General features: G+C 39.4%; 1 protein-coding gene and 1 long non-coding RNA gene across 2 annotated transcripts in view; both read left to right on the top strand.

Annotated features, from left to right (window-relative positions):
• LOC105921826 (adhesion G-protein coupled receptor F1-like) overlaps positions 1 to 24,761 on the top strand; it is a 29,623-nt gene extending 4,862 nt beyond the window's left edge. Inside the window, exons 7-18 of the mRNA XM_036147638.1 lie at positions 339 to 954; positions 11,601 to 11,842; positions 11,925 to 11,986; positions 12,504 to 12,625; positions 13,473 to 13,610; positions 15,732 to 15,910; positions 16,252 to 16,428; positions 19,856 to 21,205; positions 21,329 to 21,370; positions 21,517 to 21,567; positions 21,652 to 21,718; positions 23,797 to 24,761. Coding sequence (XP_036003531.1) covers positions 339 to 954; positions 11,601 to 11,842; positions 11,925 to 11,986; positions 12,504 to 12,625; positions 13,473 to 13,610; positions 15,732 to 15,910; positions 16,252 to 16,428; positions 19,856 to 21,205; positions 21,329 to 21,370; positions 21,517 to 21,567; positions 21,652 to 21,718; positions 23,797 to 23,855 — 3,105 coding nt within the window. The 3' untranslated portion in view covers positions 23,856 to 24,761. The remainder of the gene's footprint in view (positions 1 to 338; positions 955 to 11,600; positions 11,843 to 11,924; positions 11,987 to 12,503; positions 12,626 to 13,472; positions 13,611 to 15,731; positions 15,911 to 16,251; positions 16,429 to 19,855; positions 21,206 to 21,328; positions 21,371 to 21,516; positions 21,568 to 21,651; positions 21,719 to 23,796) is intronic.
• Positions 8,074 to 11,039, top strand: LOC118556160. The gene is made up of 3 exons (XR_004932742.1): positions 8,074 to 8,190; positions 10,639 to 10,698; positions 10,982 to 11,039. It is a non-coding gene; the product is annotated as an uncharacterized LOC118556160 (long non-coding RNA).
• Positions 24,762 to 25,229: the final 468 nt, after the last annotated feature.

Raw genomic sequence — 25,229 nt, 5'->3', positions numbered from 1 at the left:
ACCAGTGTCCAGGAAAAAAAAAGAAAACAACCCGTTTAGGGCGGGTGGATGGGATCTAAGACCGAGGGAACAAAGTAAATACATAGTTCGGTTGGGCTTGAGAGCGGTGGCAAAGCAGCAGAGCCAGAGGCGGGCAACCCCGGCGACGGAACACCATCTCAGGCGGCCGGCAGAACCGTGAAGGCCGGCCTCAGGACCTTGGGGTCTCCTCTGAGGCACACTGAAGAGCGCTGGAAAACTCTGGAGGCTTGAGAACACTGGAAAACGCCACGGCTCAAACCCACGCAGGTTTGAGCCGTGGCGTGCACAGCGGGAACCTCTGTGACGGCCGGTGAAAGGACGTGAGCACCTGCGCAGGCTTGGGCCATAGCATGCACAGCGGGAACCTCTGTGACGGCCGGTACAGGAACATGCGCACCTACGCAGGCTTGGGCCATGGCGTGCACAGCAGTAAGCTCTGTGACGGCCGGTACAGGAACATGCGCACCTACGCAGGCTTGGGCCATGGCGTGCACAGTGGAAACCTCTGTGACGGCCGGTCCAGGGACCTGCGCATCCGTGCAGGGAGCAGCAGTGGTGCGAGCACCCACGCAGGCTTGGGCTGTGGCATGTGGCAGAGGAGCTGGGCCTTCGGTTGTCGGCCGGGACCTCTGTGCCCGGCGCACTGGCGTGCACCACACCCACGCAGACTTGGCCGTGGTGTGCGATGCAGCAGCGGGGCTTCCAGTGGTCGGCACAGGAGGAAGCCAGCTGGGCGCTATGAGGCGAAGTTGCGAGGCAGGAAGCAGGCGGAGAATTGGCGGAGGGGGAAGCCCCTTGCTAAGGACGAACGGTACCTCTGCCCGGATTGCCTCTGTGTCCATCCCCTCAGGCTGGGGCTTCCTGCTCAGCCTCCGGAGCAACTCCACCTGAGCAAAAACCAACTGCCACATTGCCTGGTCTTCATGTGGTCGGGTAATTTCTGTCTGGGTTATGCGATGATGGCGAGGACCTAGGCGGCAACGAGGTGGAGACAGGTACATGGTGCGAGGATCTTTAATCAAAAGGATGACTTGCGGGTCGCAGGAGTACAACAACGCAGGCGAGAAATCAGCAGCATACAGAAGGTGAACACAGGCTGAACACAGGAGGATGCAAAATGACCCGACAACGAGGAAACAAACTGAGGGAACTTAAATACCGGCTGGGGATAATTAAACACAGGTGAGTCAAATTAGGACAAGTCCACAGCTCGGAGGATCCTGACACTCTATATATAAAAAAATATATTTTACATCTTAGAATTATAGCATAAGTCAAAAACAGTACATGAGTTGATATTTTAGCTATACCTACTTCTACAAAGTTCAGAGCAAAAGCTCAGAAGTGAAAGCAATGTATCAAGCTCAACCTTCGTACTTTTTTCTCTGCTGTATCTAAAGCCAAGGCAAGTTTATTTGTAGCACACGTTCCAGTAACAAGACAATACAACGTGTTGTACGTGACCAGAACATAAAAGAACAAAACATACAGAGGAAAGTACATTGCAGAGGAACAGTAGTAGCAGGCCAAGATTACTTGGGCTACAAACGTAATCTAATAAAGTTTCAGTTTACCACAACAGTTTGAATTATACATTAACATTTAAGGGCAACGCTAAACAAATAGGTTTTTAACTTTGATTTGAAGGAACCCACGTTCTGAGCACTTTTACAGTCTGCTGGGAGTAGAGCAGAAAACCTAAATGCTGCGTCTCCATTTTTGGTTTTAGTTCTGCTTATGCAGAGCAGATTTAAGCCACAAGACCTGAGTGGTCTGGAAGGCTGATACACTGTCAGCAAATCTGTGATCTAATTAGGTGCTAAGCCATTCATTGATTTCTAGACTAACAGAAGTATTTTAAAGTCTATTCTCTGAGATACAGGGAGACAGTGTAAGAACTTTAGAACTGGGATAATTTGCTCTGCTTCTCCTAGGCAGGCCTAGACTTCCTTTTCCCCAGCTACTTGTGCCACCTCCTCTGGGGGAGTCCAAAGCCATTTCCAGGCCAGCTGAGAAACATAGTCTCTTCAATGTGTCCTGGGTCTTCTTCTGGGTCTCCCCCTGGTGGGATGTGCCAGGGAGGCGTCCAGAAGGCATCCTAACCAAATCCATGAGCAACCTCAACTAGCTCCTCTCGATGTGGAGAAGCAAAAGCTCTACTCTGATTCCCTCCTGGATGACCAAGCTTCTTAACCTATCTCTAAGGGAGACTCCAGGGACCATGCGGAGAAAACTCATTTCTGCCGCCTGTATCCACAATCTCGTTCTTTTGGTCACAAGCCAAAGCTTATGGCCAAAGATGAGGTTGGGAACGTAGATCAACTGCTAAATCGTAGATCAACTGGTAAGCGTTTTGACCCAGCTCTCTTTTCACCACGACAGACCACCAATCATTTATCAATCTCACTCTCCATTTTTCCCTCATTTGGGAACATAACCCTGAAATACTTCAACTCCTCCACTTGGGGCAGGGCATCTTCCCTGACCTGGGGTGATGTGCTCTACTTTCTCAGTCTTAGTGAGGACGCAAGCAGCAGCGTTCTGGATCAGCTGCAGCTGTCTGATTGATTGTTTTGACAGACCTGTGAAAACACTGTTGCAGCGATCAAATCAAATAAAGATATAAACACATGAATTAGTTTCCCGAGATCCTGCTGAGACATTAGTCCTTTAATCCTGAAAATGTTCTTCAGGTAATAGACAGCTGACTTTGCAATTTTGTTAGACACCTTTAAAGGTTCAGGTCTGACTCCATCACTACACCCATATTTCAGGTCTGATCAGAGGTTACTAGCTGAAGCTTTGTGTTAACTTTTGATTCCAGTGTTCCAAAAATGATTACTTAGTCACCTAGTGAGATGGTGATGTTAAGCGTTGTATCGTCTGCATAATTATGGTAACTCATGTTGATGTTTTTATGAATTAAACTAGAGGGATATTCAAGATATTCAATAGGAGAGGACCAAAGATTGACCCATGGGGAACCTGTCATGTGATGTTTGTCATCTCTGATAAAAAGTTACCTACTGAGACAAAAAAGTCCCTGTCTTTTAAGTAGGATTTAAACCAGTGGAGAGCTGTACCAGAGAGGCCGACCCAGTTCTCCAAGCGTTCTTGTAACGAACGATAAAGCAGGACCCAAGATTCGACACAGCACAGGTCAGTGGTTGGTAACAGGCTTTATTTAGAATGTTACGAGCGTGGCGCGTGGAGCGCGCAGGTAGCTCTCGAACTGGTAACCCCCTGAGGCGGAGACAACAGGTTAGTGATCAGTTGGGGGGGGGGGGCAAGAGAGGTAAGCTGAATCACTAACCTGTTAGAGGGTTTGCAAGCTTGGGGAACGGCTCGACAGGACGGGGTTTGCAGGGGTCGGAGCCGTTGAGTGGCTGGCGGTCCACTGGGGCCTTTGACCGGTGACGGTCTGGGAGTAAAGTCCAGTGAGCCAAATCCAGGCAGAGGTACAAGGAGGGAAATCCAGAAGGCAGGTAGAGGTCCAATCCAAGGTCCAAAAAACTGGCAGATACACAGACGTAAGGGGTTAGGCAGACTCTGAAAACTCACGGACAGATAGAGGTCAGGTTCACAGGTAGGCAATCCAAGGCGAAAGCAGATGCAGAAATCCAGGGACAGGTCGGGTCAGGTTTCCAGATGTGGGCAGACAGAACCAGTTAAGTGATAAGGCAGTCTCTGTGGTTAAGGCGGAACAAGGTCAGGTACAAACTAGCAGTCAGAATAGGGAACGCTGGAAAGAACTCGATAGCAGGCTATGAGACAATCTGGCACTGGAAGCTGATTTGGACTGAGCTTATATGGAGGTGAAAACAGCTGAAGCCAGTGAAGGATAATTGCAAGCAGGGCGGAGAGGAGCAGGTGTGCAGAGTTGTAGAAAAATCAGCGCCAGTGCCAAGAACATCACAGTTCTAACAGAATTGAGTGATCGACAGTATCAAATGCTGCACTAAGGTCCAATAATACCAGCACTGTGGTTCTTCCACAGTCTGCATTTATATGGATGCCGTTAAACACCTTGATAAGGGCGGCCTCTGTACTGTGGTGAGCACGGAAACCTGAGTGGAAAACGTCAAAGTGACTGGTCATGGTTAAGAAAGCTTTTACAATAATCTTACTGCTGAAAGGGAGGTTGAGATGGGCCTGTAGTTCTGCAGTAGTAGCTTTTCCAAATTGTTCTATTTCAACAGTAGTTTGATGATTTCTGTTTTTAGAGACTGGGGGAATACATTTGACAGAAGGGAAGTATTTATTATTTTAGTCAAATGAGACGCTATGACAGGCAAAACTTTCTTAAACAAAGCTGTAGGTAAAACTTCAAGGCAGCAGGAGGAGGAAGTTAGTTGGTGTATGATTTTGTCTTGTAGATTATTTAGCAGAATTTGGTCATTCTGTCAAAATCAGTTCTATTTGAAGGCAACTTTGGTACTGAACTTTTTATGGATTGTTGTGCTATTACGCATGTTTTAAGTTATTTAATGTTTAATAAATAACTTTTGGTCTGTTAGGTATTGTCCAGTGAATATCAGCCCAAATAGTTGATATTAGGACAATAGTTGAAAGAGTGATTTGAGCACTGGTATTCCTCTAACAGCAAATTCCACACCCATATGGAACAAATAAGTGTATAAGAATTTTGAGCTTTACATAGGCTCCGATGAGTGCTCTGCCTTTCGAGTATGGGGATGGCAGAAGTGTTTCCTTAGGCTTTCTATGAGGGCCTCTGCACAACTTGCAGAGGCTGACTTCCAAATTAGCTTTTCTCCTGCAAAAGCTGAGGAAAGTTTCTGCTGCAATTCCTTAGAGAATGAGCCTGCAGCTTCTCACATTTCTTGTGGGTTCAGCAACAAGAGTGAGACTCTTAAGCGTCTCACTCTTATTTATTTCTCGTCTGATTTCACAACAGACTACCCCTCTAATATTTGGAATTTTCTCTGTAAAGAAGTTAGCAAATTCATTGCAGGCCCTGGTATAGTGGAGTTAAGATGCCACAGTCGCAAGAGGGTTTGTTAACCTGTTGATTGTGGCAAATTAGAAGTAAGTATTATTAATGTTCTTGCTCATGATCTCAGAGAAGAGAGATTCCCTTGAACTTTCAGTTTTCAGTTATATTTGTAAAATCTCCCTTTATAGATTTCAGTTTTCTGTTCAAGGTCAGCATGATTGAATGTCTCAGATTTATTTATTAAAATAAAGTAGTTGTTTCGTTAATCCTTTAGTAATAAAAAAAACACTTTTAGCTGTCAGGATTCGTCACGATGACACGAACACACACCACACACAGAGCTTCGTTTAGAAGGTTTATTGAGGGTTGATGGGTTGTGGAGGAAGGAAACCAGAGTCCGTTACCGGGATGGAGCAAGTGGATGAAGAAGGCAGGAGCAGGCAGACGGGAAGGAGGCTGAAGGACTGCGGGTGAGCCCTGGGGCAGAACCCAAGGCTGGCAGGTGAGCTTCGGGACGGGACCCCAGCGGAGCTTGGAGCGGAATCCAAGGGAGGAGTGCGGTCAGGAAAAAAAGTCTCTTATTTTGATGAGGGAGGATGAGAGACGCTTGTGTCAGAGGACGAGACAAACCGGCGGTAAAGAGGAGACTGAGGGGGGTTTATATGGAGAGGCTTGCAGGTGGATTGAGTCCGAGTTGATTAGAGCTAGACAGGTGTAGATGATCAGGCTGAGTGGAGACTGAGCTGGGCTGAGGATGAAGGTGCTGGAAACCTCCAGAGACAGGTAGGTCATGACATTAGCCATATGGTATGTTCAGCATTAGTGTGACCATTTATTGCAGATTTAACAAAATTTACAACATTCTGTATTATTATTTTTTTGGCATTGCCTAACATTTTTTTTTAATCACAATCATTAACCACAAGAAAAGGAAAATGGATATCTGTGTTGTTAATTCTAAAGAGATGATTTAGTAATTTCATCACTAGTAAGTCGATCACTGATATAAAAATAATGACAGAAAACCGTGCTTTTTGATAAAACCAATAATTCCCTGTTACAGAAAAATATTATGTTTAATGACACTACTTGAGCACACTACACAACTGAAATAAAAAACACACAGGAAAAATCTGAAAATTGATTCATCTTGGCAGTAGCAGTCTTTGGGCAATTTCACAATTAATCAAGTCTTACTTAATTAAACACTGAATAATCACCATCAAACCAGCTGCAAATATGATGTAAACAGCACTGAAATTAATTTGGTCTAAGACACGAAGGATAGCTTCAACAGGCCACAGGACAAAGGGGTAAAGAGGGACAGACAGTGTTAGAACAATAGGCTAGCCAGCTAACGACGATAAGCTTCAGTAGCTTATAGGGTAGGGACAGCAATTTACTACCTGATCTGTACCAGTAGCATTTTCCATACTATCCGCTCCTTTGTTCATGGGCAAACAGAAAAACTTTGTTTACTTCTTACAAAATCATAACTGCAGGTGACGAAAGACTGCAAATGGACTCATTAGGTGATCAACACTGTTGGAGTACACAGTTACGTACAGAGAAAATTAAATATGAAATTAAATTGAAATTGTCATTCTGTATGACTTAATCATTGAGCATATCTCACAGATTAGTCTGTGTAGGCTCCAAACTTGAATGGTTACATTCTTATGAAGGTTGAAAGAGTGATGTGCATTCCCTTTGTCCAGCAAAGGTGCATTATCACAGGGTCTGCCACATGGTCAGGCATGGGCCTGAGATCATTGGATGTCTCTTCAGCACAGTGGGCAGCTGTAAAGAGAATGAGTCAATCTGTGCAGCGCCTTTTACACCTGGTGGTTTGAGTCAGAGCTGCATGGCATGCTGGGAGCCATAGTCAGAGCTGCCATGATGATTATGGCATAATAATTGTTTTAATATAACTTTACCTAAAATATGTAAAGCTTTATTATGCATTTTTAAAGGACCATCTGATTTGGTGTATACATAAAATAAGTCTTTCCATATTGCTGCCCCCTGTATGTAATATAACTCTGATAATTTGGCTTATAAAATGTTTTCCAGGACTCATGGTAGATTTAGCATTTGTTCATCTTGCCCAAACCAAAGGTTTTCCTTCGAATTAATTTGCCACTTTGCTTCAAACATCCATTTGAAGGACTAGTGCAGGGGTCGGGAACCTTTTTGACTCAGAGAGCCATGAAAGCAAAAAATCTGGAAATTCATTTCAGTGAGAGCCAATAGGGTAGTTCACGCGTGACGTCACATGTGACGTCACGCGTCACGACGTCCGCGCTACTTCCGGGTCCCGCTTGTAGGCAAACACAGGACTGTTCTCGCATTCTATCATTACAAAACGGGTGCTTTTAGTTAGTTTATTTTCGAAATGTAAACAGTGCCTACAACTTGTTGTGCTCCCGGTTGCACACAGAGGCATTCCAATTCGTTGGATGTACGTTTCTTTCGTTTACCGAAGGACGAAGAAAGACAAAAGAAATGGATATTTTCAATGAAGAAGGACCCAGGCACACGATCCCAGTCGACTGGGGGAGCCATCACACCCCGACAGAATGTGCAATCTACACTTCATCTCCGGTAAATACAACTTTTGCACTGTTCATTGTTCTACTGAAATAGCGGCGGAGGGGAGTTGGCGATCGCTAGACGGGGCCGGGAGAACTAGTTTTAGCTATGTGCTCTACTATAGCTTTTTCCACAAATATCTTCTATTTGAGGGAAACCAGCACCCTAGCTAAGTAGGTCAGAATGCACAAATAGAACGCTGCTTTGAGCAAAACAGCCCCTTCACCCTTGTTCTTAATGAATATCATTCTATGAGGTGTAAAATGCTTATTTTTTTTTAGGAAAATACACGTTGACAGGCTGGATCCATATATACATCCATATACAAAATATGTGATTATATTTCTCTATGGTGGATGCTTTTGTGGAACTCACGAGGAAGGGAGAATGTGGAAAAATTATTTCAATATCTCTCATTTATATTATTTGTGTTCTTTGAAAATCAAACATGCTTAATTGCACAACTGTAGTAAATGGTAACCAAGGTTTCTAATTTGCAGAGGTGATGAAAACAATCACTACAACAGTCATGTCATCCACTACAACAGCCACCCCTACTACTGCGACAGCCATACAAACTACAACAACAGCAATTCCAACAACTACAACATCCATACCAACAGGTACCATACCATTGAAACAGGCAAGCCAAATACATCATGTCTTTCATCAACTTATGGTACATCAAGTATAGTTTGCATTAATTCAACCCAGTTTATTACAAATAAGAGCTTGATCTTCAAAAGGTTTGCATGGATTAAAACATGTGCAAACTGATTAGGCATGGGCAAAACATATCTTTTACACACACAAAGCTATATGTGTGTGTAAAAAAAGCTGACTTCTTTGTACATGTGCCCTCATGAGTATGCAGGTCAGTGTTTCCAACCATAAACCACCCCTTAAAGAAGACCGTGACATGTAGCAATTTATTAAACGACTGTACATGTTCACAGTTAATTTTATTTAAATTAAATAAACAAAAAATATTTCCCTTTTATAGCCCTGTGTTGGGGAGGGGGGGGGTTGTGTTAAACCCATCCCTTAGGGAGCAGTGTCCTGCCACACTGAGTGGTGCACAGGGATGTGCTCAACGATTTTGCTCAGGAAGCCAGAGTGACAGACTAAGTTTCGAACTGGTGACCTTAATTTCAACTCTCTAACCACAAGGCCACCAGTACCACCTTTTATTCAGCTGTACTTACCCCACCCCTAACCAATAGGTGAGAGGTGGGGTACTTATACAAGAGGAATAATGATAAACAGGGGTGTTTTCATTGCCTATGTAAAGCTGATTTGTCAGCTGTAGTATTTTTTTGGAAGACTTAGAAAGGAAAAATAAAGGTTTTGTCTTCTGTTTCATTGTTATTAAGTTGGACAGTTTTTGAAGAACCTCTGCAGACAAAAAGATTTTTCTTTTGTTTTTTTATAATAATTAACATTATGTTTTCTAAAGGAAGAACTTAAATAGCAGAATAAAGTTCTGATAAGTGAGCTAGTGAGCAGAACATAGCATATGCTATGGGAAACCTATGGGAAACCTTTTTTCCCCGTAGTTCGGGAAACATGCATAACACATTCCTTAATATGTATATAAAAGTAAAACAAATGAATGTTTACCATGTATACACATTTTTAACAGCATACTGTATTAGTGAGTCAAAGAGAAACTCAGTCTGTTTGACAGACTGAGTTTTTGTTAGGTTCATAGGGTAAGGTTACCTGACTTCCGCCAGACGTATGTCGCTCCACTCACATACATCTGGGACACCGCCATAGGAATTGCCTTTATTGACGGCTGGGCCTTATCAAAAATCCTTGCATATGATTGGATCAGCCATCTTTATCGACGTGCTATTTCAACCACTCACACCGAAGCTAACCCGTGACGCTGATGAGAGCGACGCAGGAAAAAAAAAACTATTTTTTTTAATGTGTTTGTGGCTCTAGTTGCACGCGTTTTATTGACAGTGAGCTGACAGGAAGAGGGGGGAAGACAGGCGGCAAAGCGCCGCGGGTCGGAATCGATCCCGGGCCGACCAGGTTGAGGACTAAAGGCCTCCTTATATGGTTTGCGCTAACCGCAGCGGACGCGCCCCTGAAAACAAAACTTGCCAAATCCGGTCAGGAGAAGGGCGAAAACATCGTTTCCAACAACGAAAGCCTTTAGAGCCGTTCTCTGATGTTCTTTTAATGAAACAATATTAGGTAGATTGGACAACACAGAAGAAATAGCAGCATCAATCAGCTTCAACGCTTGCTTCCTCGACGAGCCGCCATTGCTATCAAAGTCCAGCCCTGCATCCTGATTGGCCAGACACTAAAATTGGTTGGAGAAATCACTTTCTATGGGAGATGTCCCAGATGTATGTGAGTGAAGCTAGGCGGAGCGACATACAGCTGGCGGAAGTCAGGTTAAGGGTAAGGTACCATGGAAACTGATAATAATCATGGTGACTAATCCTGAGCGATAGATATTTTCTGAATCATGGACAGCCTTATTTCCAGCTTGCTCTAGTCCTGCTGTGGCCTGACAGTTCAATAATGAAAAAGAAGCAAATCACAATGAAATTAACAATATGTAAATAGTTTTATCCTGAAATAATTATCTCTCACCAGACAAAACTTCTCATGTGAACCCTTTTGATGAACAGCTTTTCATCAACGCATTTTGTGACAGCATTAGGTTAATTAAAGTAGCTTTGTATTTAAAATAGTAACATTTAATTTAAATTTAAGTTTATTTGGAAAAAAAATTCTCCTGTTGTTATATTATGACATCAGAGTATAACAATTGTTAGCACTGTTGGCTTGCAGCAAAGAGGTCCTGGGATAGATTCCCATCCTGGAAACGTTCTGCATGTAGATTTATTGTTTCTTCCATGCATGCATGAGTTCTTTCCGTGTACTCCTGAACTGCTTCTTCCCATAGTTCAAAAACATGACTGCTAGGTTAATTGGTCTCTCTAAATTACTATTCGTTATGGCTCTGGATGTGGATGGTTGTATTTTCTGTCTCTCTCTGTTGGTCTGTAACCAATGCAAGCAATTTCTTTTTTTTACACATATAGTGACAACAACAACAGCAGCAGCAATGCCAACCACAATGCCTACTACGCAACCTACTTATGGTATGAAATATGACATGTTTGTGACGATTGCACTGAGGATTTTCAAACGACTGCAAAATAGATTATATGTAGCAACAAATAGTTTTTATTTTTAATAAGACTTTATTGACTATGTTTCAGTGCAAGCATGCCTACTGTTTGTCAGATGGTTATTTTGATTCCTAAGCTGGAGAGCAAGTGCTTTAAGTTTAAAACGGTGCCATTAACAGTTGCTAACCTTGTTGTTAAATCAGTTCCATGTTTTGGGATGAACACTAAAAGGGCTTGGTTTCTCACTTTCCAGTGAAACATGATGTGCTCTATGACTTGTCCATCCCAATCTCCAGTGTGCCACCAAATATACTTGACTCATTCAGAGCAGCTCTGAAAAATGAAAGCTTCCCTGTAACCCTGTCATCTTCTTTGAAAGTAACAGAACTAAATGTAACCACAGGTAAGTTACAGATTTATGCAGCTGAACAGATTTTATGTTGATAATAAAGATTTATAGGTATAGAGTGATTTAATTGAGTGAAATATCTTTAACAGTATGTAATCCAAACTACTCCTATGGACTACAATGTAATTGTGAGGATGGTTTTTCTTGGCCATGTGAGGTGTGCAACAGCTACAACTCATGCAGTAGTGAAAGCAGTCAAACCTGTACTTGCCTATATAAACCTTCATTTGTTGACCAGTACTGTCAGCCAATCATGGGTAAGCATATTGTTTTAAAACATTATTTTCAGGGATCTATGTAATTTACTTAATAATTAATTTTGGATTCCTCTTTTTTCTCCACAGGGATCTCTCCGTGTACTGGTGTGGAGATAGTATTGTTGTTTTTCAATTAATTATTTTAAGTTAGAAAGGACAGTTTTTTGTTGACATTTTGGAGTCACCATTTTTTCTCTCTTTGACAGTGACATTAAACACAACCACACCAAAAATGACAACAGTGACTAAAGCAACACCAAAAATGACAACAGTGACAAAAGCAACATCAGAAATGACGACACTGACAAAACCAACTGCACAAAGCAAGCCAACAGTAGCCAAAACAACAACAAAAAATCTCATAAATGGATCTTTTACTCTAAACATGGATTTTAAGGACTCCTACAATAACCCAACCAGTGATGTTTACAAAGACATTTATAATGCTGTAAGCCATGTTTCATTTTTGTGTTTAGATTTTTTAGATATAACATGTACTCCTTGAATGACCATGCGATTGTTTCAAACAGACTAAAACAAAGTGTCAGCAGTATGTGTCAAAAGACTGTGACGTGCAGAATCTGATCTTACGGTAAGATGCTATTTATAGCTCAATTTATAGTTTATATCATACGCTAATTCAGAAATATATTTTCAACAGCGAATTGCTTTTTAAGTAACAGGCAAATACTAAATCCGTACCATGTAATGCGGAGCATCAGCATCAACAGTTTATAATAATGAAAGTAATTATGATGATTTATATTAGTCCATCTGAAAACATGTTAATGTAACTTTTTTATTGATACAGCAAATGTTTCAAACAATCTGCTCCTAACCCTGCTTTGACCAAGGTCTGGGGAATTTCTCCCCAGTTAAGAGACCAATCATAAACTATAAATTAATGTTCTCGAAAATTGTCCAAACCCAGGGAAGGAGCCATTTTAGACTCACAATCTGGCATTTTTGTGAGTTCGAGATAGCAAATTAAAAATAAAATTGTACGCATTGAAGTCATTGCTAAACAATGAATAACTAAAGCTTGGGTTTCTTCAGAGTCAACTCACTTAGTGGTTGAGTTTTAATTCAGATACAATTCTGTGTTCCAGGTCCGGAAGTACCATCGCTAAATATTCTCTAAGTAGTTCTTCTGATGATGACGAAAAAGTTTCATTAGCAAAGGATGAAATGTTAAATCAACTGGCAGAAAAGTATCCAGTGGAGTTTACCAGTAAGTAAACCTTAATAAATCTTGGTTATGTTTCAACATTCTTAATTTGTTCTCAATAAAATGTATAAATGGTATGGGAAGACCACCTTTTGTAATATATTTTTCCCCATCTTTCTGTCACACAGGTCCTATACAATTAAATACTTTAGTTAATTCAGTTTCCTCAAAGCAAATAATTGCTGGGGATTCTGTAAATGTTACGTGCGGACCACCCCCGATCAATTTCGGTCCAAACCTGACGGTGGTGTGGACTCGTGCTGGCACATTCATCCTATCAGAAAAGCTCAGTCAAGACAGAACATCAAACTACACAATCTCAAAGTTTTTTGAAATTCACGAGGGTATGAAATGTTTAGGCCTACAGTTCACATTGCATAATAGTGCTGAAAGTAGCAGCTTGTATGGTTATTTAAAATGCAAGATCATCATTAGATCAAACATACTGATGGATCAATATACAGTACTTAAATGCCTGACTTTAGAAGATTTACGATGATCATGATTTTGTTTTTGTCTTACAGGAATGTATGTATGTAAGATGACTCGTACAGATGGTGCTGCTTTCATACAGAGCACCAAAATAAAATCTAATCCAGCACCCCTGATCACTGTGAACCCAATCACACGAACAGTGAGATGTCCCGGGTCTGTGAAACTGCAGTGTTCTGTCAACACTGACTACTACACGGTTGAATTCAAGGGCCTTGATCCTCCAAGTAAATATTAAACTTTATCATTTGAGGCTTTATGATACTATACAATATAACATTTTCTGTTTCTCAATACTTTCTATGAACTATGCTCTGAACTGCATTCTAAACAACATTTCCATGATTCTGTGGTTTAGGTCCTACTGCAGGTTCTTCAATCAACTATAATTATATAGCCCCTGCTGGATGTGCCCCAGAGGATAAGACGATAACCTGTCAAGTGACAGGAAATGCACAGGCAAATAAAAAAATCAAACTGAGATTAACCCCAGATGGTGGGTATTTATCTGGACAACATTACCTTAATAACTTAAATAAAATGCAATCCATGTCATGTATAGAGTTAAGCCTTAAATTATTCATACCCCTGGTTGATTTAGATTTGAAATTGGTTTCATTCAACTAAGGCGTTTGGTTCTGATATGAAATGGCACATGCCTCTCCCAAAAGATATTGGGACAATGTAAGGGGCAACATTTTTTGTTAAATATGCTTTATCAGCTTTTACTTTTTTATTAAAAAAATGGCATGTTGAAAATAATGAATGTCCTTGTTAATAATTGCTGGAGACAGAACAAATTATTTACATTACAATTCAAGTCTCAAGTAGAAATTTTAGTTATTTAAACTTCACCGGAGTAATTATTTATCTAACCGACTTTTTAATTCTACCCCTTACATTTTCATGCAACTATTTTTATCTTCTACTCTTAAAACTTGGAAAATGCCTCATGACTTCTATGTTGTTTGAGCATGTTTTTGATCCGGCCAATCATTGATAAAGAAAAAAAACAAACAAAAAACTGTACAGACAAATAGCATCACCTGGAGAGTGAATTTGATTTTGGTTGGAGGCAGTACTACAACAAGTTGTTTGCCAACCACCCAAAAACAATAACAACAAAGAGACAAAATAAAATAAAGAAGAAGAAAGCTAAGATTATTTGCAGCTGGTGGGACTACTAGGAACAGGGTGAGAAATGTAAAAATCATGAAAGAAAAAATATAAGAGGCATTACACAAGGTGGCATCCTGGACATTAGATGGGGTATTAAGATTTTCAATTCAATTCAAATTCAAAAATGCTTTATTGATCCAGAAGGGAAATTGAATACATTTTAAAAATACATACATTTTAGAAATTAATTAAAAATATTTTCTGCATCCAAAACAAAGTTGTTGTTTTCACAAATAATCAACTCTTAAAATGAAAAGAATATAGAAATAGAATGAGTGGATCAATTTAAATATTTAAACACACACACACACACACACACACAAAGAATAGATATTTTTGATATATAATTAACCAAATGACCAGCTTTATTTAATGAGCATGTTTTAGTGCGCTAATAGGTAGAATTGAAAGGTGAAATCTCATCATATGAGAATGATTTTGTGCCGAAAATATAATAAACATGTTTTTGTATAGGCCATAGACCTATCCAAACTTGTTTAAAGAAAGCATAACATGTCCCCTTTAAAATCTATACAGATGGTTAAAAAAATTTAAACAGTTGGGGTTGGTATATTTTTTTGTGCCTCTAGATTTAGATCTTTGGAAAAATAAAATAATACCAGATAAATTAACAGCATTTCAATGGCACTAGAATATTTGAGGAAGTTAAAGAAAATAAGGTCGTAATTTGTAGTATTCGTGAGATTCACTCAGATTTGAGGAATTACGTTAGACATAATTCATTCAAGTTTCAGGACTGACAACAATTTCACAGTGATCAAGCTAATATGGGTTCCTTTGTATATTGGCATTGAAGGAAATTAACTGGCAGACAGTTTAGCAAAAAGTGCCGGAAAAAAGTGTTGTGAATTTGAACGTGAAGATAAGCAAACATGAGAATAAGAGTTTAGGTAATCTCTATGTTAAGAGGAAATTATTATAGTGTCCAACAGAAAGTGGAAGAATTTAGGAAATGTAACAGAATAAATAAAGAGGATATTATATCAAGGAAGAGATTTGGTCACACAGTATTAAGAAGCACGCTTAACAAAATCAACAAAACATGATGCAGGTTTTTGCAAGTATTGTGTGGAACTAAAAACAATAGTGGAACATATTTTCTTGGAGTGTAATAAATATTCACTTTAGAGAGAAGCATTGGTCAGAGCATTGGTGGATTTTTGTTGATATTTTTTATTTTTTTGAGGAGATTAAATGCATAAAATAGAAAAGGATACAATTGGGCTTGACAGCTTTCGATCCTTAAACCAATCTTGTAGGTGGCGGTAATGCACCTTTCCACATGTTAATTTTCAGTGGTACACATATTTATATACACATTTTCATTTACACAAACAACTTGGGGCTTTACAATGACATGGATAGTGATTAGAAATCAAGCTAAAAGTTGCCTAAAGCAGTTTCTCGATTTTTATAGTTCTTTGTACAGGTAATGATGTATTCGGTGACGCACCATTAAATTTTGAGGCTGTTGCATCATGTGAAGAGGGCAAGGTGGGAAACAAAACAGCAGTTTGCAAGGAAGATGCCAAGTTTGGAGATGTCCAAGATAATTGTGTCCTAGAAGTCATACAGAAACTGCTTGATCAGTCAGAGGTAATCCAGTAAATGTTGTGTGTCTGAAAACTCTTGACAAAGTTCTTTCTTTTATTAATAACACATTTTATTGCCAAAACATTTGATCCTAAAAAGGAAAAACGTTAGGAAATGAGAAATTTGCCTTCCACCTGAATCTGAACTTTAACGATGGCATTGTTATTTCATTTCATTCTGACATTTTATCCCAATAATCCACTTTCCTGTGCCTATTATTTATATATTAGATGTGATATTTCAGAAATATAAAAAGCATTCTGCATTTTTTTTAAAAAGTAACAAAAGTTCCAAGTCTTTCAATAACGCATAATAATAAACTTTCTGTTTTTGAAATGCGGCAGGTATTGGATATAGCCACCCTGCCAGGATTCTTGAAAGTTCTCAAGGATGCAACAATCAACAACACTAACACCATAACTGATTCTGCAGCCACTATCAACGCCATGGTTAAGATCTTTGAAAATGTCGGCAAGAGATCAGATTTGTTAAATATCACAATATTTGAAGAATCCACAGAGGTAGGTACTGTTGATTTGTGTGCAGTTGTAGTTTTATGATGCAAGGACGTGGACGGTTGTCCAGGGCAGCAATAAAAAAGGAGCTGTAGAACCACCACATATAAAGTATAACTTATCTGTCAATTCTCCTCTGAACAAGTTTCCTAATGATTTTGCACCCCCGCCCTTTCAAAAAAAAAAAAAAAAAAAAAAAAAAAAAAAAAAAAAAAAAAAAAGACAAGACCAAAACTGCAATGCATTTTATCCTACCCCAGACACTGATCATTTTGCTGCTATTAAATAAGTTGATGGGACGGAATGAAAGGGTTAACCTGACTCTCGGCAGATGGATTTTGTTCCACAGAGCTCCACATATCCATCTGGGATTGTTCCATTGGATATGTATTTCATAAGGTGGTGCCTTATCAAAATCATTGGGTAAACCACTTGTCTGTCATCTTTACTGATCAAAACCAACCCAAGATGCTGACGAGGGTGAAGCAGGGATAACCAAAACAGAACAGCTGCCATCATGGTTATAGTGCGATATCGGTAAATGACCAAAGTTGGTGTTCTTTTAAAGAATTACTCATATTTTTCAGACTATAAGGTGCACCGGATGATAATTATAAATTAGTTTTAATACTTGGGCGTATTAACCTTGATATTGGCAACATACATCCAACTTGGATGTATGTTGCCAATATCAACATACATCCAACTCAGCAATGGATCTTTTATCAATGACTGAAGCTTTTAACTTGAAGCAGTATGTAACTGACTTCACACATCTAAAAGGTCATATTTTAGACCTAGTCTTCTCTTTAATTCTACATGCTGCAAATGTGTGTGTAGAAGATGTCCACATGAGCGATCTCTATTATGTGTTTTTTGACCAGCTGATAACAGTAAATAAGAAATATCCTAAGGTTTTATTCCAAACAATCAACTCTCTGGTGTCCCCCAAATGTCTTCACTGCGCCTGTGCTTTGTAAAGCAGACTGTACTGACTTTTTGCATTTCTTCATTGACAAGATCAAGGACATAAAGAAAAAAAAAACCACCACCTTCTTGTTGTACTCCTGTGTGTGTTACCCGCTCAAAAAAACATGGTCCTCATTTGAACCCGTTTTACTAGAGAATATCACTATATTAGTGTTTAAAATGAAACCGTCCTTTTAGCCCGTCCAATGTTCTTTCCACTAAGCTACTCCTGAATGTCTTTCAATATTTTTATCACCCAAGGTCCAATTGATTCAATTTGTCACTCTCATTCTGCCGTATTACCCAGACCTTTCAAGTATATAATTGTTTTAACCAACACTTTAAAAAAAGGTGTCTAAGCAACTCATAGCTCTCCTGGTTTCTGTCCTAAGACCTATTTTGTTCCTGATTAATAGGTTTCCTTTAGGTTGGATTATCCAGCAGTTTGAGAATGTCTAATATCACCTGTTTGTGGATTCAGCTCTACTTCTCCTTCACGACATCTGAGACCCACAGATTGAACTCTGATCGAATGTTTGGGCCAAATAAAGCAGTGGCTAAGTAACAATAGTCTAAAGCTAAACCCTGAAAAAGCTGAGATGCTCATTGCTGCCCTCAGAAAAACCTATTACTGCAGCACTAAACTTAAATCAGGTGACAAACACAGTTTGGGAAACCTATGAGTAGTATTTGATGGAGCAATTGTTTATTTCAACTGTGTAACAACATCAAGCTCAGAACATCAGCCTTACCCTCCTGCTCGCAGTCTGAAATTTTCTGAACAGAACCTGCTGTTGGCCCCTTGAACCCATTTTAGGACGAGGAGAGACAGGTCCTTCTAAGCTGTCGCACCCAGACTTTGGAATGCATTGCAACTTTACCTGTGCTTGGTAAACTCTGTGGATCATTTTAATAAAACAACTACAAACATTATTTTATAAGCAAGCATTTTAGACTCATTTCCCCAAGGTCTGCTATGACTATACGTATTTTATTTTATTTTATGCTGTTTCATATTTCATGTCCTGTACTGTAAAGCACTTTGTGACTCCTGTCTGAGAAAAGTGCTATATAAATGAACTTTGTTTACTTACTTACTAAGGCCCATTAAATATTCTTCCCATTTCACTCCACCCCTCTGTGGGCACACATGCTCTTAAGGAATTGACCGCCTCCAGTTGTGGTCACCCCTGGTTCTTTAACTAAATAATGTGGTGTTCACAATTTGTAGATTTCTTTGGTAGTAAACAGACTCTTGAAATTGAAACAATATTTTAACATATTTAATCTAAATAGGAGTGTGATGTTTAAAGCCTCAGTACTGGCCTGTCATACACAACAATCTGAGATGGCCATATCAGCTTATATGGATGAGCAAAGCCTGCTCAGGATTGGTCAATTACCCCATGTTGCCTTCCGAGATCCACGTCACCATTAGATTGAGAGCTCAGCTTCAGGGAAGATAACTGTCTGTTTTTTTATGCATGCCAATAGTCCTTGGGTTTGTTTCCATGGTAACTGCCTTTCACAGTCACAGCCTCTGTTATCTACTAATCTTTAACAGTTCTACCTGAGCAGGAGAGCTATTCGTCTCTGTTGAGAGGCAAAACAATTAAAATTAACTCAAAACAGCAAAAACATCCAGTCATGATTTTACGTTTTGCTACGTGTTATGTGCAAATATCTCCTACTAACTTCCTTTAGGGTGACTTTTCAGCCGCAACTAACTTAGTAAACTTGTTTAGTGTGACTTTTCAGCGTGTTGAACATGATTCGGTTAGCGCAAAATCACAGACTGTCTCCCCGAGTAACAACGCAGCCGCAGTGGCCGTAACACTGCAGTCTTCCTAGCCAGGCTCGCCTGTCAGCGGGTCTGTGCCGTTTCTGAGGAGTCCGAGCAGAATTAAAATTGGCCGACTGCCCAGATGAAGTTTAGAGGTGTGCTTTCTCGCCTAAAATCATTTTAAACTTTTTGTGATAAATTAAGGTTATAAAATTGATAGATGGACAGTTTTTCTTACTGCATTGCGTACTGGTTCGGTTGGGGGACCAAAGCCCCGGGAAAGTAAACACGCTACCTGGGATTTGAAAAGCCCCAGGCTTCTCAAAAGCACCAGGCTTTTGAGTGGCATTGGAAAAGAGACAATTGTTGCAGCAAGCCATCATGTTTGTCAGAGTCCGAAGAGTCGCTTCTCTGATACGTCACATTTACAAAAATCCCACCCGGCGATCCTGATTGGCTCATCCATTTTCTTTGAAATCCTTCCCAATAACAGCGAGTCCAGATTGATGTGTGGAGACGTGTGGAGCTCGGCAGAATCCATCTGATGAGAGTCAGGTTATGAGAGGGTGCCATTCATATGAAAACTGACACTGTTCTTTGTGTCAGAAATGTCTTTTTCACAAATTTTGTGCATCAAATATAAAAATACTTGTTCTAATAACTTTTTCTGTTTTAATACAGAACATCCTGGAAAGTGCAGGCATTCTCACCACTAATGCAGCAAAGGAATCATGGGATGAACTCAACAATGGCACCAGGAAAAACACAGAAACTAAAAACGCCAGCTCTTCATTTTTGAGCGCTTTTGAAACAATAACCCCCCATGTAGTCGATAAACCTTTGAACATAGGTACACCGCAAATTATTTTCACCAAAACTAATTTCACAAACGTTTTCAGTGATGAATTTAATTCCTCAGTGGAAATAGACATACCAGAGGCTGGGGGAGGCCAGCAGTCTATCACAGTAATAATATTTGCTTCCATGGACAATGTGCTTCCCGCAAGAGAAAAAGATAATACATCGTCCAGCATTATAAATGGAAGGGTTGCACTTATTCGCCCCAACTCTTATATTTCGAACATATCGATAACGTTTGATGTTATCAATGATACATTAGGAAAGCCCAAATGTGTTTTCTGGGATTTTGACTTGTTTGACGGTTTTGGAGGATGGAGCGGGAAAGGCTGTTCACTCATACGCCATGAAAATGATACGGTCAGTTGCAACTGTAACCACACCACCTCGTTTTCTATTCTGATGTCGCCTTCCAGTCCAAGCGATACTACGTTGGAATTCATAACCTACATTGGAGTTGGCATTTCTATGGGTTCCTTGATTATATGTCTCATCATTGAAGGCATTGTATGGAGAAAAATAAGAAGGAACACAACATCGTACTTGCGTCACGTCTCCATCGTTAACATTGCAGTGTCCCTCCTGATTGCAAACATTTGGTTCATCATTGGGACGTCGATTTCAAAGACAAAAAGCACACCAGCCTGCACAGCAGCTACCTTCTTTATCCACTTTTTCTACCTCGCCATGTTCTTCTGGATGTTAGCATCAGCCCTGCTGTTGCTCTACCGCACTGTCAGTGTCTTTGAAGGAGGGCTGTCTAAAATCTCTATGCTGATTATTGGATTCTCTTTGGGATATGGTGCACCACTGATCATTGCTACAATAACTATAGCTGCAACAGCTCCCTCAAATCAGTACATCCGAGAAAATGATGTCTGTTGGCTCAACTGGGCCGGATCCAAAGCCCTGCTCGCCTTTGTGATCCCTGCACTTATGATAGTGGCCATAAATTTTGTCATCCTAATTGTGGTGTTATACAAAATATTGAGGAGAAGAGTAGGAGGAAATGCAGCCCAAGCAGGAGAGAAGCATGTTCTGGTGGTGATTGCAAGGAGTTTGGCTGTGCTCACACCATTTTTCGGACTCACTTGGGGTTTGGGAGTTGGAATCATGGTCAAACCAGGCAACAAAGGGATACACATTGCATTTGCATTCTTCAATTCACTACAGGTAAAATTTTATATTCATAACCACTGACTTTTTTATAACCTTATACCGATTCCTTCTTAATGTTGTGAAGAAAATTAAAGAGATTTTGCCTAATGTGTCATATACTACTGTGTGTTTCAAAAGGGATTCTTCATTCTGGTGTTTGGAACACTACTGGACAAAACAGTGAGTTTGTCTTAGTTGACAGGCTTTTGTTAGCTTTACAGGATAACACAATGAAAGGGGAATTTAAAGCACAGAGAAGATTTTTTCTTTTTTCCTTTACTCTCCTGTCCCAAGAGCTATACTGACTGAAGGAAATAACTTTTCAGGTGCTGTCAGAGATAAAGTTGCAGGGATCTACTTCCCAAAGCAGAACAAGAGTAAGAAGTTTCTTTTCTTTATCTTATTAATTTTTCATTGTTTACTCTTAGAGCTTCTCACGTTTATTTTTCTTCTTGTTTTAGAGCACCAGTGAAGGAACCTTATCCAGTGGAGTGGCCAACTTTTTCAAAAGACTCAGAAAAAGAAAACGTATGTTAAAGAAAATCACAAAAAAGTCTTGTTTGGGCAGAAAATCAGTGTTTATGCAGAAGTTTTGTTGAAGTTATCTTTGTGTTTGTTGTGGTGTTAAGTTTTCCATGTAAATACCAGAATAAGCTTTTTCTTCTACATTAATGCATGCATTGAAAATTGTAACACCATGTCATGTTTGTGTTGGTAGTTCTAATACCAGAATGGAGACAGGAGCCAGGTAGCTGCATGATGAAGTGTAGAATGATTTAATTAAAATGGTAACTTACAGGAGTAACCAGACATAATACAGACAGGTATCAAGAGGAAAAAAAGGTGTTGACAATGGAGGATCTGACAACTAGGGAGAGGAACGGATGATTTAGATAGGAGAAGAGCAGAGAGGAAAGCAGGTGGGTAGGTGAAGGCAATCAGTCAATAATTAAGAGTGACAGGTAGAGGTAATGAAAGTGAAGGAGGAAAGATGATAGGGCAGACAGGGAGAAAACAGAAACAGCATATAAATAACTAATATAATCACAAGGTAAAACACTAAGGATAAGTAACTGAAGACATGATCCAAAAAAAAAAAAAAAATACAAACACCCAAGGACCATGACAGTCAATTAGAAAGGTGGTGTACGTAATATCACCCCATTAGCATGCCTCTACAAAACATTTTATGAAAACTAAAATATTTACTTCACCATATGATCACTAAAACTTGCACAATTGTAGAGTGACATTTTCCACAATATAGCATAAGAGTTAAGATAAAGTGGAAAATAAACTTGGAAAAGGGTGAATCACTGAATACATAGTGAACAAAATATTAATTTATGAAAGTCTGAAAAAGTATAATTGAAGTCTGAATACATAGAACAAAACTTTATCTGATCCCATGTAGTGGGGGTGTTATCTTGATAAATATATATATATATATATATATATATATATATATATATATATATATATATATATATATATATATATATATATAGAGAGAGAGAGAGAGAGAGAGAGAGAGAGAGAGAGAGGCGCTTTTGTGTGAATATGCACTGATTAGTACAGGGGATTTTTAAAGAAATTGATTAAAAATGACTGAGTTAAAACATATATTGTGTCAATAGCAATACATTTCATGTCCGTTTAATTTCTAAACATATAGTGCTTTTGGCTAAGGAATAAATAGATTTTACCCTTCTCACCAGGGTTTGTTTGAGTACAGATTTTGAAGTGAATCTGTATCAAACATTCCAACATTTTCTCTGTGCCGTGATTTGCATTGACAGATTTCAGTTCAGGCTTTTTCTATTTACTGCATTATCATCGACTCATTGCATCACAACTAGATGTAACTAGAACTAGATGTAGATGCTGTAAAACACTGGAATTGATTTAAACACACTATCAAATGTAAAGCAAAATAATGGATTATCTGTAATAATTTCTATAGGGTCATGACTCACAACATTGCCCCTGATTTGTGACAATCTTCACTTGATTTTCATGTAGGCGGACTTAAACTTTAGGAGTCACAGCATTATTAGTTTATCTCTTAGAGCCTCTAAATGACATTTACAAAAACTCAAATATTAAGTACAAGTAAAATGTTATTTGTTTATTTATAATATAAAATATTGTTAATAATAAAATATGAATAACAATAACGCCCCTACATTTTTTTTGGAAATGGTCAAAGATCTCAGATACCAATCAGTGTTCCTGCAAAAAAGCATGCATAGTTCCTAAATTCACCTAAATTCAAATTGGTACACTTACTTAATGGTGTCAGATATATTTGCATTGAATACATATAAAAACAAGCTTGTTAGCTTTCTAATTCAACAAATCTCTAGCGCTTGTCATGAAGACATTAGCATTCAGTTTGCACAGTTACAACTTGGCTTGCACTGAATAATAAGGAGTCTCTATAACATAGGAATATCTATAACAGTCTGACTTTGAGCAAAGGCTGATATCTTGCTCTAGTGAGGACTGACTTGTGAGTTTTAAATGTTGAGAAGTATCCTTTTTAGATACAGCATAAGTTGTTAAATTGTATATCTTAAACTGAAAAGGATAAATTTTTGTTACAGGTTCTTCAGGCGGCTACCATGTGCCTTCTAATGGATCCATGGACTCATCCAACACTTAATACAATGCAAATTTCAAGTGATCAAGCAAACCAAAAATGTTTTATTGAAAATTGCATTTTGAAGTTTGATTTGCTTTTTGTTAGATTTTGACCAACGTACTTTTAAAAAGCTGCTATATGTAATGCCCAAACTTGTGTTCATAGTACATATACATGTTTTTGAAATATAAAGTATTGTGCAGGAGTACCAATTTATAAGCATTTGTCATCCTAACATTTGATCAGAAGGTTTCATTTATTTTTTTTATGATTGAATAATTCTTTTGTGTTAATGTGCAAGTGTTTTTAAGGTTGTCATGTCATGATTTCGGCACTGTTGCCTGATCTAATTTCTCTTATCACACACCTGCTTAGCTCCGCCTATTCCTCATCACCACTGATCTGTTCGACCTGCTCCCACTAGTATAAAATCAGCTTTTAGACCAGACAGCAGTGCCAGTTTACTTTGTCCTTGTGATCGACTTATACCAGCATTCTTTCCTCTGATTCCCTGTTCCTGACCTGTTCTGCTCACCGATCTCCGGGTTTGCCTGTTCCTACCAGACCCGTTTGCCTGACCTGTCTTTAGACGCCGGCCCGACCGGATTACCTGCCTGATCTCTGTCTGACCGTGTACCGAACCCTGAACTGTGACCCAACTGGGATCTGGATTATCCCTTAGCAATTTACCGGCTCTCTGACCTCCTGGTTCTGACCACCGACTACGTTTCCGACTTCGGCTTTTGCTTAACTCACTGGATTTTCCTGCTTTGTGTTTGTCTACACGGTTCTGACCTTCTGCCTGTCCACCGATCATCACTTCCTCCGCATCTCGGACTGTCGGAGCTTCACAACCTGCCGCATCTTGTTGGCAACCCGCTGCCCCCTCCGTTCCTTTTTCCTAATAAACCGTTTGTTCGCCTTGAATATTGGGTCCTTCTGTTCTGTGCCTGACATGTTAAGTTTATACTTTAGTACAGGATTATGTATGATTAACATTAAAGCACCTTATGGTCAAAAAAAATCTAACATGCCATCAGATCATTTTTAATTAACACAATGTGCACAAAGTTAATGCAGCAAAGTCATATATTTACTTAAAGTCACCCAAAGCACAATTTTACAATGAAAGATAGCAGATTTGTGTAAGATCAAGAAGATTCTAAAGGAGCTGTAATGTAACACTTCTAATGTGGGTATTAATGTGAATAAATTAGGTGCACTTTGTGGAACATCAGTTATATGTGTTGTCCTTTGATGGACCTCTGTTTTGTGTAGTGTGTAGTGTTGCACTGTTTAAAGCGTATTGCCGCAGATCAAAACGTCTTTTACTTTTACTCACATCCTGTTGCTTTTACGCACCAGCCTGAAAAGTGTGCACTCCTTAAAAGTAAG

Source organism: Fundulus heteroclitus, chromosome 15 (genome assembly GCF_011125445.2).
Source record: "Fundulus heteroclitus isolate FHET01 chromosome 15, MU-UCD_Fhet_4.1, whole genome shotgun sequence".
NCBI lineage: Eukaryota > Metazoa > Chordata > Actinopteri > Cyprinodontiformes > Fundulidae > Fundulus > Fundulus heteroclitus.
Note: the sequence above shows the minus strand (reverse complement) of the source record. Positions and strands in the feature narration are given on the sequence as shown.